The following is a 14177-nucleotide window of genomic DNA, read 5'->3' on the forward strand; positions in this document are numbered from 1 at the left end:
GCCACCCTTGACCAAATCAGGGATTACTGGCAGATCCCCTGGCCCTGGAGTTCTGAGAAGAGACTGCCTTCTACACACCATTTCACTTGTATCAATTTAAGATGATGCCATTTGTCATAAATGGCATGGCAGCCACCTTCCAAAGGCTGATGGATAAGGTGCTTCGGCATCACAACCAGTATGCAGCTATGTATATCAATTATATCATTATCTATAGCAAGTCCTGGAATGAGAATTTAAAATATGGAGCAGCTGTCTTGCAGGCCCTCAGAAGTGTGGGACTTACAGCTAAGTCCACCAAGTGCCACCTAGCTAATTCAGAGGTGACCTAGCAGTGGGTACGGGGCATCTGTGCCTATAGGTGAGACAGGTCCAAGCTCAAGAGGAATGCCCCAAACCCACCATGAAGAGGCTTCCTGGGATTGGCAGGCCATTATAGGCGGTTCATTCTGGATTTAGCCTTTTTAGTGGCAGACCTGGTGAAAGATGCAGCCCCCAAGAAGGTCTGGTCTCAGGACTGTGCCATGGCCTTCAAGAAATTGAAAGATCGTCTGATTCAGGAGGCCACCCTGTTCCACCCTGATTTTTCAAAACCTTTAGTCCTGCAACAGATGCCTTTGATATTGGCCTGGAGGCCCTGTTGTCCCAAGAGGAGGAGGTGGAAGAACTCCCAATCCTTTACCTCAGCCAGAAATTGTTTCCCCAGGAAGTGCTGTTCTCAGTATAGCAAAGGAGGCCTTTGCAGTAAAATGGTCCATGGAAGGACTCTGCTATTACTTAGCAGACATCCATTCCACTCGTGATTGATCATACGCCCCTCCCGTGACTGAACACCACGAAAGACCATAACCTGTGGACAGTGCGCTGGTACCTCTTACTACAGTCATACAAGTCTGAGGCACTGTATCAAGCAGGCCATGACCACAAGATAGCAGACTTCTTTTCATGGGATGGAGGAGATCCATCCATGCAGAATGACCCTGCAGTGCCCAGCTGAAGTGGGATATGTGTGGTGGGGTTTACAGACCCCATACTAAAGTTCAAAGAGTGGTGAACCAGTACTGGCCAAGAAGGCCTTGCCATTCAGTAGCTGCTGGGGATGCTCCCCATGGAGGACCTGTTTAAAAGGGAACTCTGGCAGTCAGGCAGGGGGAGACTGAAGGGGAGAGAGGCTGTAGCCACTGAGGCAGAGCAAGCCTCAGGAGAAGGACTGGGACTGTGAGTAAGACCCAGGCAAGAGGCTAGAGGCCTGACCCTCCACTTCCTTGGTGCTTTAAAAGGACCAATTTCACAAAGCTGAAAAAAATTAGCCAAATCAATGGGAAAAAGATTTTAAACAGAAAAATGTGAATGATAATTAAGAATTATTTAAGACTATTTTGCTGCATACTCCACAAGCCACAATCCCACAATCAAGAAAGAAGGCTACACTGATTAAAATACCAGCTTGGCTTAGAGGGGAAGCAAAAGAATATATAGAACAAATAGAAGAAAAGGGAACTGGATAATGATTAATATAAATTAGAAGCTAGAAATTGTAAACAATTGATAAGGAAGCAAAAGGACACAAGGTGAAAACAATGATAGCAAACACAAGAACAATAAGGAGTTTTTAAAAGTATATTAGAGCAAAAGGAATCCTAACAATGGCATTGGTCCATTACTAGATGGAAATGATAGAACTGTCAATAATAATGCAGAAAATGCATTATTTAATATTTCTGTTCTGTATTTGCAAAAAGCCAGATGATGGGTTCATATAATAGAAATGTAGGACTGGAAGGGACCTCAATAGGTCATCTAGTTCAGTCCCCTGCTCTGAGGCAGGACTAAATTATCTAAACCAATCCTGACAGGTGTTTGTCTAACCTGTTTTTAAAAACTCCAGTGACAGAGATTCCACAGCCTCCCTAGATAATTTGTTCCAGTGCTTAACTGCCCATATAGTTAGGAAGTTTTTCCTAATGTCCACCTACATCTCCCTTGTTGGAATTTAAGTCCATTACCTCTTGTCCTAGCCTCAGTGGTTAAGGAATTTATCACCTTTATAACAACCTTTTACGTACTTGAAGACTGTTATCATGACTCCCCTCAGTCTTCTCTTCTCCAGACTAAACAAACCCAATTTTTTCAGTCTTTCCTTGTAGGTCATGTTTTCTAGACCTTCAGTCATTTTTGTTGCTCTCTTCTGGACCTCCTCCAATTTATCCACATCTTTCCTGAAATGTGGTGCCCAGAACTGAACACAGTACTCCAGTTCAGACCTTATCAGTGCTGAGCAGAGTGGAATTATTACTTCTCATGTCTTGCTTACAACACTCCTGCTAATACATCCCAGAATAATGTTAGCTTTTTTTGCAACTGTATGACATTGTTGACTCATATTCAGTTTGTGATCTACTGTAACCCTAGATCCTTTTCTGCAGTACTCCTTCCTAGGCAGTCATTTCCCATTTTGCATGCGTGCAATTGATTATTTCTTCTTAAGTGTAGTACTTTGCACTTGTTCTTATTGAATGTCATGATATTTATTTTGGACCATTTCTCCAGTTTGTCAAGATCATTTTGAATTCTAATCCTGTCCTCTAAAGTGCTTGGAAGCCTTCCCAGCTTAGTATCATCCACAAACTTTATCATATCATGCAGTAATGATGACATACTTACCTTTTCAACAGTTGTTCAGCAGGATGTTAAACAGCATCTACGAAAGTTAGACATTTTTAAATGAGTAAGTCTTAATAATTTGCACCTGAGAATTTTAACAGCTGGCTGTGGTGCTCTCTGGTCTGTTAATCTTGGTTTTCAATAAGTCTTTGTACGCTGGGAAAGTTCTAGAGGACAGCAAGAAAGTCAATGTTGTACCAGCATTTTAAAAGAGTAAATGGGATGACCCAGATAATTGTAGACCTGTCAGCCTGACATCGATCCCAGGTAAAATAATGAAATAGCTGATACAGGACTTGATTAATAAAGAATTAAAGGAAGGTAATATCATTAATGCCAGTCATCACGAGTTTATAGAAAATAGTTCTCATCAAAATAAATTGATACTTTTTTTGATGAGATTACAAGTTTAGTTGATAAAGGTAATAGTGTTGATGTAATTCTTAGACTTCTGTAAAGCATTTGACTTGGTACTGCTTGAGAATTTGGTTAAGAAACAAGAACAATACAAAATTAACATGGCATGCAATAAATGAATTGAAATCAGGCTAATTCAGATGTGATATTACACATGGATTTTTAACAGTGTGGATAATTAACCATTCCAACATTTTACCAAGAATCAGGGTTAGAACTGAGTCAATAATGCATTTTTTGGTTTGGGAGCCAAACCAAAAAATCCCAGAACACATTTTAGTTTGATATGAATGGAACAATTTTTAAAAATTTTTCATAAAATAGAAACATTCTAAAACGTTCATTTAAAAAATCAACTGAAATGTTTTGAGTCACCTTGAAACAAATGTTTTGTTTTTCAATTTGTGTTGACTCTTTGGAATATTTTTCAACCAAAACCATTTGTCAACTTGGACCCAAATTCAAAGATTAGTTTTGGGTCCCCCACAATGGCTTCATGTCTAGTTGGCAGCCGGTTTCAAGCAGAGTGCCCCAAGGGTTGGTCCTGGGGCCGGTTTTGTTCAATATCTTCATTAATGATCTGGAGGATGGCGTGGACTGCACTCTCAGCAAGTTTGCAGATGACATTAAACTGGGAGGAGTGGTAGGGATAGGATACAGAGGGTCCTAAACAAATTAGAAGATTGGGCCAAAAGAAACCTGATGAGGTTCAACAAGGACAAGGCGGAACAATCCCATTCACTGTTACAGTCTAGGGTCCAAATGGCTAGGAAGCAGTTCTGAAGAAAAGGACCTAGAGGTTACAGTGGATGAGAAGCTGGATATGAGTCAACAGTGTGCCCTTGTTGCCAAGAAGGCTAACAGCATTTGGGGCAGTATAAGTAGAGGCATTGCCAGCAGATTGAGGGATGTGATCATTCCCCTCTATTCAAAATTGGTGAGGCCTCATCTGGAGGAAATTGGAAAGAGCCTAGTGGAGGGCAACAAAAATTATTAGGGGGCTAAGCACATGACTTATGAGGAGAGGCTGAGGGAACTGGGATTGTTTAGTCTGCAGAAGAGAAGAACGAGGGGGGATTTGATAGCTGCTTTCAACTACCTGAAAGGGGGTTCCAAAGAGGATGGTTTTATACTGTTCTCAGTGGTACCCGATGACAGAACAAGGAGTAATGGTCTCAAGTTGCAGTGGGGGAGGTTTAGGTTGGATATTAGGAAAACTTTTTCACTAGGAGAGTGGTGAAGCACTGGAATGGGTTACCTAGGGAGGTGGTGGAATCTCCTTCCTTAGAGGTTTTTAAGGTCAGGCTTGACAAAGCCCTGGCTGGGATGATTTAGTTGGGAATTGGTTCTGCTTTGAGCAGGGGGTTGGACTAGATGACCTCCTGAGGTCCTTCCAACCCTAATATCTATGATTCTATGAAATGCATCTTTTGACAAAAAATCGTTTGATAAAAAAAATGTTGCCCAGCTTTAGTTATGACAAATTCTCTATACTAGCAATTTTTAAATCAAAGCTGGAGGTTTTCTAAATGCTGAAACAGACATTAATCAGGGAAGTTCTATGGCATGTATATATACATGGTCAGACTAGATCGGGATAGGCAACCTATGATACGCGTGACAAAAGTGCACACGAGCTGATTTTCAGTGGCACTCACACTGCTTGGATCCTGGCCACAGGTCCGGGGGGCTCTGCATTTTAATTTAATTTTAAATGAAGCTTCTTAAACATTTTAAAAACCTTATTTACTGTACATACAACAATAGTTTAGTTATAGATTTATAGAGAGAGACCTTCTAAAAATGTTAAAATGTATTACTGGCATGTGAAACCTTAAATTAGAATGAATAAATGAAGACTTGGCACACCACTTCTGAAAGGTTGCTGACCCCTGGATTACATGATGACAGTCCTCCCTTTCTGGCCTTATAGTCTATGAATCTGTGATTCCTTACACGTACATCACTGTTTTGCGTCTCAGATGAAAATCATGGAAGCAGAAAATATCACTTTTTTTCACAAGAGGCTTAGCTGCCAACTTTGGAGCCACTCCTCTGGTGACATTTGTCGCAGGAGTGAGTTCTCTTAAGGGCTGCAGTGCAGGGATGCCTCCCCGTCAGAAAATTGTGATTTTTCTCTCCTCCCTATCCCTCTTCTAATCTTCCCGTAGCGAAGTACACTGCAGAAGCCAGTGTCTGCCACTCCCTCCTCTTCCATTACTACTAGCTCTTCAGTCCTGTCAGCTAGGGAGCAGAGGAAGGCAGCAGGAACCAGTGACATGGATGCTCATCATCCCCATAATCTCTAGAGGAATCCAGCTGCCCCAAGCATCCACCACAGGTACCCCACCACCCTTCCACCCAGTTGCCCCAGGTATTCTAGAACTCACCCAACATCCTATCTCCAGATTGGATCCAGAAGAGTAATTCCTACAGTCAAATGCTCAAATGGTTACTAATCCAATGTTTCTGATGGTGACCAAAGAGTTTGCAGTTAAATGTGGGTGGTGGACAATTCTGGGTGGGAGTGGGACTCTTAAGGATTGAGGAGACTGAGGATTTGGAGCTCAGCAGGAATGGGCCCTTGGGAATCAGGGAAGGGGGTAAACAGACCCTTGAGAACTGAGGGAGAGGAGCCCTTGGGAACTGGGTAATGACAGGCCCTTGGGAGCAATGGGTCCGGCTTTGGGAGAGAGGACAAGGAGTTACCCAGAAGAAAAGGCTTGTGTGTCATGGGAGTGGGATGGGTGCAGTAGATGTGGTGATGAGCAGTTAGGTGGGGCTAAGCAGGAGCGAGAGGGGGACTGGGAACCCCCAAGAGGAGATGGGCTTACAGGAACCTGGGGGGAAGTATCAGAGGGGTAGCCGTGTTAGTCTGGATCTGTAAAAAGCAACAAAGAGTCCTGTGGCACCTTATAGACTAACAGACGTATTGGAGCATAAGCTTTCTTGGGTGAACACCCACTTCATTGAATGCATGTAGTGGAAATTTCCAGAGGCAGGAATAAATATGCAGGCAAGAATCAGAATAGAGATAACGAGGTTAGTTCAATAGGAGGATGAGGCTCTCTTCTAGCAGCTGAGGTGTGAACATCAAGGAAGGAGAAACTGCTTTTGTAGTTGGCAAGCCATTCACAGTCTTTGTTTAATCCTGAGCTGATGGTGTCAAATTTGCAAATGAACTGAAGTTCAGCAGTTTCTCTTTGAAGTCTGGTCCTGAAGCTTTTTTGTCCCAGGATGGCTACCTTTAAATCTGCTATTGTGTGTCCAGGGAGACTGACGTTCTCTCTTACAGGTTTCTGTATACGGCAGTGCCTGATAACAGCACCACAGAGAACACGGGCGGGCGAGATGGGGAGGCCAGTGCGGTGCCGAGGGAGGCTGGCGGCCCTGGAAAGCCCCTCCCCGGGGAGTCAGGCGTCCCCCCCGCGCGGGAGGTGTCTGGGCATCTGAAGGGCAGAAGCCTCACCCCAGTGGCGCAGTCTTCGCCCCTACTCGCCGCGGCGGCCCCTTTAAGGGTGGGCGGGGTTTGGTTGTTAAGGACGCTGGAGGCGGGCCCGGCCTAGCTCGAGCGAGGCCCAGTTGCGCGATGGAGGCCGAGCTGGGGCTGGGCGAGGAGCCGCGCAGGGGGGCAGCCGGGGTAAGAGGGACCCGTCCCCGGGAGGGCAGCCGGCAGAGAGCGTTCAGCCCGCCCCGGGCCCGCGCGGTGGTGCCGTCGCCGGCACAGCGGGGCGCTGGGGATCTCTCCGCGCTTCCCGGGGGGGCAGGGCTGCTCCGCGCTGCTGGCCAGGGCGGGCTGCGAGCGGCTGGGCCCCGCCGAGCCCCGCCCCCATCCGCCGCCCTCTCTCCTCCCGCCGCTCCTTCCCGCCTGCCGGGGGCTCTGCCCCCCCCTTGCCGCCCCCTCCCCCTGCCGGGGGTCTGCCCGTCGCCCGTTCCCTCGCCGGGGATTTTTTCCCTTACTCCGGGGCTCTCCTGTTCCGCCCTGTGTGACCCCACCTGGGGCGTCACTAACCACGTGAGAAGACCCAGTCCCTGTTTGTAATCCCATACAGTCAAAGACGACCGACCCATGGCATCCAAAAGGCTTGGGAGAGAGAAATACAATCCTCTCGTGTACAGCGTTCGTCTACATCTGATTTATCTTGTCCTTATACAAATAAATCTAAGTGTTGGCTCTCCCCAGTTGCCCCCCAGGCTGTTGCCAATTGGCTGTTTTTTTAAATGCCCCTTGCTGCTGAGGTGAGTCTGGAGAAGGGACTTCCAGGAGAGTTTGCTGGCCTTGTAGATCAGTTCAGGGAGTGTGTGCCGTGTAAAGGGGGCCACTTGGAAAATGGTCCAGAGATAGCTGTGAGAGCAGTGAACAAATAATGGTCTTAGTGCTTATATTGTTTTTGTCCTGTTTGTGATTCTTACAGTACAGTGCTAATGTTGCATTAGGGAAATTATTTGGATTCTATTTCTCTCTCTCCGTCATCATGTACTTGCTGCCCTGAAGTTGCTACTGTCAGTAACGGTGCTTTCTGCCCCTCCTCCTCCCCCCACCAGATGGCCAAGATGGGCCGACGAGCCCGAGCTCGCCAGGATTCGTTTCCTGAGGAGAATCGTCTCAGCAGGAAGAATTCCTCTGCCACTTCTACTGGAGAGGTGGGTACCATGGACAGGATAACATTCCTGCAACCCAAGGTGCCACTTAAATCCGACATTGCCCATTACAGAGGATTCTGCATGTCTTGTGGGGTCCTGCTTCACCAGTGTAGGTCTACCCCTGACTAAGTCTTGTTCTTATTGCTGGGGCCCACAATGCCATTCTGTATTTCCCATTACTGTGCTGCTGAATGTCTGAGTGCAGTCCTAGTGTTTTCAACATGTGTAACTGTACTGGGGTGGGGGAGGGCAGACATGGTCTATGATGATTTTCCATGGGAGAGATGTGCATGGTGATATGGAATATGCTGGTATGGGGGAATCTGAGGATCTGCACTGGAGTGCCTCACAAAAAGCAGTGTGATGAATGTAGCTGCTTTCTTTGAGTAATCTTTTTCCACATGGATTCTACTCTTGTTGCTCATGTGCCCCATGCTCACAAGATCAGATTTTTGGCCAGCTGTGTCTGTTGGTCTTGTGTCCTAGTTGCCATCGTGTTCCACCCCAGGACATAAAGGTCTGATGGGTCTCAACTATCCTTCTTTAATCCTTCTTACCATCCATGGCAGTGAGATGGAACCCTTGCAGTGTCTGCCCTTTCTCTGTGCACAGTGCTGGTGTTAGTTAAAAGAAGAGGTAGTGACTTAATATGTTTTTAGTTAGTAAAAGCTATATATAATTTTTTCCTTAAATTTGTTAGACTTGAGTTCCCTCCCCTACCCAGGGTACTAGCATAATAGTAGAAGCTTAAAATCACCAGACTTTAAAACCCATCCTTCATGTGGCACTTGGATGCCTATTAATAATGGACATTCCCAGTACCTACTCTGCTGTTGTATTAATTTTGATGGCCGATATGGGCACAAAGAGTTAAAGGTGTTAACATGATTCTGTCACTGTCCAGCATTAAACAGTTTTACACAAAGTCTGTTGTACAGAGACCTCCGCCTGCTTAGAACCATGGCAAATACACCATTAAAAATCTTTGAAACCTTTTATTAAAGATACTGAAAAGAAGGAAAAACACTTAAAGCCTTTGAAATATAAAGTGTTAAATAAAAATCTTATTTTAACAACATCTCTTGTTCCCTTTCCATTTAGCTGGAGACAGTTTGTGGAAGAAAACTCCCTGCCAGCCCCTTTGACGGTCTTTTAGATGGTATTAAACATAGTAATAACTATTCTTTTTGGGGGGGGAAAGAGAAGTTAGTTGAGATGGGCTGGAGCTCTTGGTGTTAAAGTCCAGTCCTGTTTCCTAGAAGACAAAACAAGACAAACCCACTCAATAGGGGAGAGAAAAGAACAGCAATGATAGAAAATGCAGCTTCTGTCTGTGGCATTGACTTTCACTTGCAACCTCACAGCTAGAAAAACACAGGCACAGCACACAATCTTATCTGAGACCTGGCAACCTTGTACCAGCTTTAGGCTGCTTAGGGCATTGAATTTAGCTGCCTCTTTTTGGTCACATGCTCACAGCAGTTATGCAGAATATACAGCCTTGGCTGGCTAAATCAGACTCTTCTATGAGATAGAAGGCCAAAAGAGAAGAACAGGAAAAAGAAGAAATAAGATGGGGAAGAAAAAGGACATGTGGGAAGGTGACAGTCTCACATCCCAGGTGGTGGTTGGGATTTAGCCAGACCCAGTGGAGGAGATTGTCATCTGGGTCCTTTTCTCTGGCTAGGTCTGGTCAGGACATTTTTCAGGATCAGAACAATGAAGGCCTAATGGGTGATAGCGAATCCTGGGGTCCCAGGAGACAATGCAGGTGGCAGCCATGATGGTGAAGTTCATTCCTTCTGGTCCATCCATCCCTCACCCAGCCACTGTTGTCAGACAGCTTCTGATTTTCTCCACAAAGTCTTCTATTTTAAGGACCCCCAAAGGGGAGTGATGGCCTATCCTTTCATTATTTTGTTTACCAATTAGGCTTAATTTCTGACACGCTAATTTGGGTCCACTGATTTCCAGTACAACACTTTTCATGTTTACCAGGTGTGGTCTTAACACTGTCCTTGAATTGTATTAGTAAGCCTTTTGGTTTGGATTAATTCAGTCTGTCTTGTCTCACTTTTGCACATATTTTTCATTCACATTTGTTATAGGTTATGATGATATTTTATGAACTTTCACTCTTTGTGCTCGCAATGAGGGTAGATTTGTAGGCTCAGTTATTTTAGTACTGCCCTGGAGAAGTGTCCATCCCAGAGCAATGTTCCATTTGTCACTTTTTTTCCAGGTGCAATCTGTGTGAGGGAAGCCAGCCTGAAGCTGTTCCTCCTTGAGAATTCGATGCAAGTCTCCTTGCATACTGAGGAGAAGGCTTCAGCCAGACCTCAGCCATCTGCTAGTGCCTCTCTCTTAGTGCCTCTCTTACTTAGTGCCCTGGTGGGCTGAGATTCCACCCCAAGCTCCTGGGTAACATCTGCTCAGAGCCTCATTTGTCCACTTCTACATCAGTGTTCACAACTTCTGATCAGCAGAAAGGAGCACTGCTCCAGAGATGAGCCAAGATACTGGTCACCATCCCTGGCACCTGAGTCACTAGACTCATATCTTGGGCTCACTTGTTTAAGGGCCATAATCTTAGAAAGGCTTCTTCTGGTGTCCTGGTGCTGACCTCCAAAACAGCAGGTGCAGTGCCCACTCAATTGGCAGACTGGGCTGCTGTTGGTACCCACCCTGGCACTGAATGACTGAGTACCTGTAGCCTGTGGACTCAAAGCTTCAGTATTGTGGACCTCAGTACTGACTAGCTCAGTGATACCCGCTGCTTTGGCAAAGACTAAGACCTTGGCTATGCTTGCGAGTTACAGCGCAATAAAGCAGCCCTGGGTGCCCTAGCTCACTCCCTATCCACACTGGCAAGGCACGTAGAGCACTCTGACTCCACAGCTACAGCACTGTTGGTACTCCACCTTGGCAAGTGGAATAACATTTGCTGCACCTTCATTGGAGCACCGCAGCACTAGTTTGAACGAGGCGTTGCATTACTGCACTGTGATCAGCCTCTGGAAACATCCCATAATCCCCTTAAGTCAAGTGGCCACTCTTGATGTGAAATGCCCTTTCAGAGTTTTGTTTTGGAGAAGCCAGCTGTTTATCAGCTCAGAGAAACAGTAAACATTTACTGTTTGCTTTGAGTGAGTGAGGGAGGGAGAAGGGGGTCTGAACTTACAAGACAGCAGGCTGACACACACTCAGCACCCCAAAACCCACTCTCTCTCTCCTTCCACATTCGCACAACACACTCCCTGTCACACTCCACTTCCCCTACCCCCCCCATTTGAAAAGCGCATTGCTGTCACTTGCATGCTGGGATAGCTGCCCATAATACACCAGTCCCAATGCCGCTGCAAGTGCCACAAATTTGGCTACGCCAGTGCGCTCAAAGCTGTTAGTGTGGACAGACTGCAGCACTTTCCCTACTGTGCTCTATGAAGGTGGGTTTAACTCACAGCGCTCTACGTTTGCAAGTGTAGCCTTGCCCTAAGTGACTGATTGCTGGGCGTGCTAACTGGTCACTTATCCTTGAGAGATTGAAAATAGTGATATCCAAAGCATCTGCTTTGGAATTACCAGTATGCTAGGTTTAAGAGGTATGCCTCATACCAACCTCTCCTATGCTTAGACAGGGCATGTGATATAATGGCCCCTCCCTTGGAGTAGCCAGAAGTGGAATCCATGTGGACAATTGCTCAAAAAAGAAAGGTTACTTACTTTGCAGTAACTGTGGTTCTTAGATGTGATGTTCACATGTAGTCTATGACCTGCTCCCTCTTCCCATTACTATACGAGTCCTATATCACTTGGGTTCCATACTGGCAAAGAAACTGAGGGATGGTTGGGCCTGCTCAGCCTTTTATGCCCTGAGGGGAGTGGGGGGGGGGAGGGTGCAGGAGGGCACCTGGGACACAGACATGGCCCCAATGGACATTGCTAGCTGAAATAATCCAATCTCCTGTGCAGGGTGTGCATGTGTATAACCCACACACCTCCTGGGCATGGTGTTCTCTCCCCTCTAGTAGCACTGAGACCACTTAGGGTTAATGAGTCTGCTACAGCCTTAGCTAAGGGTATGTCTACACTACCTACTGGATCGGCAGGTAGTGATCGATCTATCAGGGAATGATGGTCTAGATGTGATACATTGATCCCCGAACGTGCTCCCCGTTGACTCCAGAACTCCACCAGGGCGAGAGGCGGAAGCGGAGTTGATGGGGGAGCGGCGGCCGTTGATCATGTGCCGCAAGGACGCGAACTAAATCGATCTAAGATGCGTCGACTTCAGCTATGAGAATAGCGTAGCTGAAGTTGCATATCTTAGATCAATATTTCCGCCCCACCCCCAGTGTAGACCAGGCCTAAGGGCCATGTGGCTTGTAGCTCATGCAGTAGAGGCTCATGCATTTAGCTCCAGAAATCCCAGGTTTGATCCCACCTGCCGATGATTGGGGTCTGTCAGTGTTACATGTGCACCAAGAATGAAATCTGTGTGGGTAATATATCATGCAGATCCACAGTTACTGTAGGGGATCTGATCATACTCAGGCTCTAAGATACATAGCTGCAGCCTCCTGCATATATAAATCAGTTGTGTGACTGGGGACCCGCTCTGGTGCTCTTGCAGGTGTATTTATTCTCTAAAACCCCCTTTTCACCACTCTAACCTGCACCTATGTGTGGTTTGGAACCTTTCATTCTTTAGGGAGAAATGACTTTATCTACTCTCTGTTGGCCTTGTTTGTAACTTGGCTTCCTTCTTAGGCAGTCCCTGGACAAGCATCTGGTTTGCGGCAGCCTTCTGCTGTCTTTGCAGTTGAACATGCATGGCCAAACTCTCTCCTGTCTTGGATTGTTGTTCACTGACACCCACACAAAGCAAATGTAAAATATCGCCATTGTGAATGATGGGAGTTGACACACACTCTCTCCGGGTGTGAATGGTTACACGAGGTGTGTGGCAGGGGAGAATCAAGTGCACAGGGTCCTTTAGGTGTTGCTTGTATTCGTTCCAAGCTGAAATTCAGAGACTCGTGTTGGGGGCCTTTAACGGTTTTTCTTTTTTTATAATTTTTCTTTCTCTTTTCCCCCTGCTGATCCTTCTAGGATGAAGACACTGAGGAAAAGGTAGACCTTGTAGGACTAGAGGCTACTGGGTAGATGCTGGCTTCTTCTAGAGAAACTGGCAGAGCTAACCTGTCAATGCAAGTGGAGATTGCCTTGAAAGGGACTTTCACACAGGAGAATAAAATATAGTAGTCTCATGCCTCAGGCTCAATGATTTGCCTGCTTTCCCTTGACTCTTACTGCTATCCTTTGCTTCATAGGGATTTCTCTTCTTCCTAGCTGATGCATCCTACACTAAGGTCACAGTCATGCGTGTTGCCACAGAAATGGTGGGGACATCCGATTCCATGTTGAAGCCAGTGAGAGTGGAGGAGCTGGGAAGGTGCTGTGCCCTCACTGAAAAACATAATATCAGCAATTAGTGACCAAGGTGTCAAACCGGAGACTGGGTTTTCATTTTATCTATGGTATGCTTGGCAGGATGCCCTAGTGTGAAAGCTCCCCTTTAAGAGTCACAGAGTCCTGCTGGTGCCCATCAGGAGGCCAGTCAATAGACAAACTGGGTTCTAGCTAGGACTGTGCCCATTCTGTGATGTTCTTCTGCCCCTGGAATTTGGTTGCACCCCTTGTATTCTCACTGCACCAACTCCTTGGGAAATGTTATCACCGGGAGGGAATCTGGTGAGTTTGGGTTTGTGCTGAGCTCCTGAGTTACATGAAGGGAGCTGCATTTTCAATAGTGCTCTTCTGTATGGATTTACCATAACTAAAAGACATTCATGAAATTTCACAGCATTCATTTAGAAAAGGGAGTCCTGACTGCTGTTCAGGATGTGCTAGAAACTCATCAAATGGGCAGTTGTTTCCTGGGGGAAAGCTTGGAAATGTTTCTGAATTTTCTGGAAAGGTTCTGGGCTACGTGTCTTGTGTAGTTTCTGCCTATGGCAGGAGTTGCTGTTGCCCAGTCCTCCTGGCTAAAGCTGCTTATTGTATATATTAGATACACAAATACTTCTTTTAGCTGAAGAAAGGTAGAGAGGAGAAAGCACCATCCCAATACCCTAGTGGTGGCATGGCATGTCCTAGCTCGTCTTCACTCCCCTCACCAGAAGGAGCTGGAAGTTCTGCAACAGTTGAGCCCTGGAGGGAAGGTGGCGTGGCTCTCCTTTCTTCTCCCTCACTGCCAGCAATACTGCTGAGCTCCAAAGCTTTGAAGAAGTGCTTCCTTTTTCGATCCAAAGGTGAGGAGGAAATGGGTTGCATCCTCTCCAAACAGGAACGTCTTTTTCAGAGCAGATGCAGCTTTCCTCCCAAGGCTTCCCTGAGCTATCTGGTTAAATACGAGCTGGTAAACATGATATCTTATTGGTCTGTGTCAT

The 14177-nt window shown here is 46.2% G+C and overlaps 1 protein-coding gene across 2 annotated transcripts in view; it reads left to right on the forward strand.

Moving 5' to 3' along the window:
* Positions 1-6614: 6614 nt before the first annotated feature.
* IFT43 (intraflagellar transport 43) overlaps positions 6615-14177 on the forward strand; it is a 54514-nt gene continuing 46951 nt past the window's right edge. Inside the window, exons 1-3 of one of the 2 annotated variants that reach the window (XM_032801941.1) lie at positions 6615-6721; positions 7627-7725; positions 12838-12858. In XM_032801941.1, the coding sequence (XP_032657832.1) occupies positions 6671-6721; positions 7627-7725; positions 12838-12858 (171 nt within the window). In that variant the 5' untranslated portion in view covers positions 6615-6670. The remainder of the gene's footprint in view (positions 6722-7626; positions 7726-12837; positions 12859-14177) is intronic. The other variant, XM_032801942.1, reaches the window with a different exon arrangement.

This window comes from Chelonoidis abingdonii, chromosome 4 (assembly GCF_003597395.2).
Source record: "Chelonoidis abingdonii isolate Lonesome George chromosome 4, CheloAbing_2.0, whole genome shotgun sequence".
NCBI lineage: Eukaryota > Metazoa > Chordata > Testudines > Testudinidae > Chelonoidis > Chelonoidis abingdonii.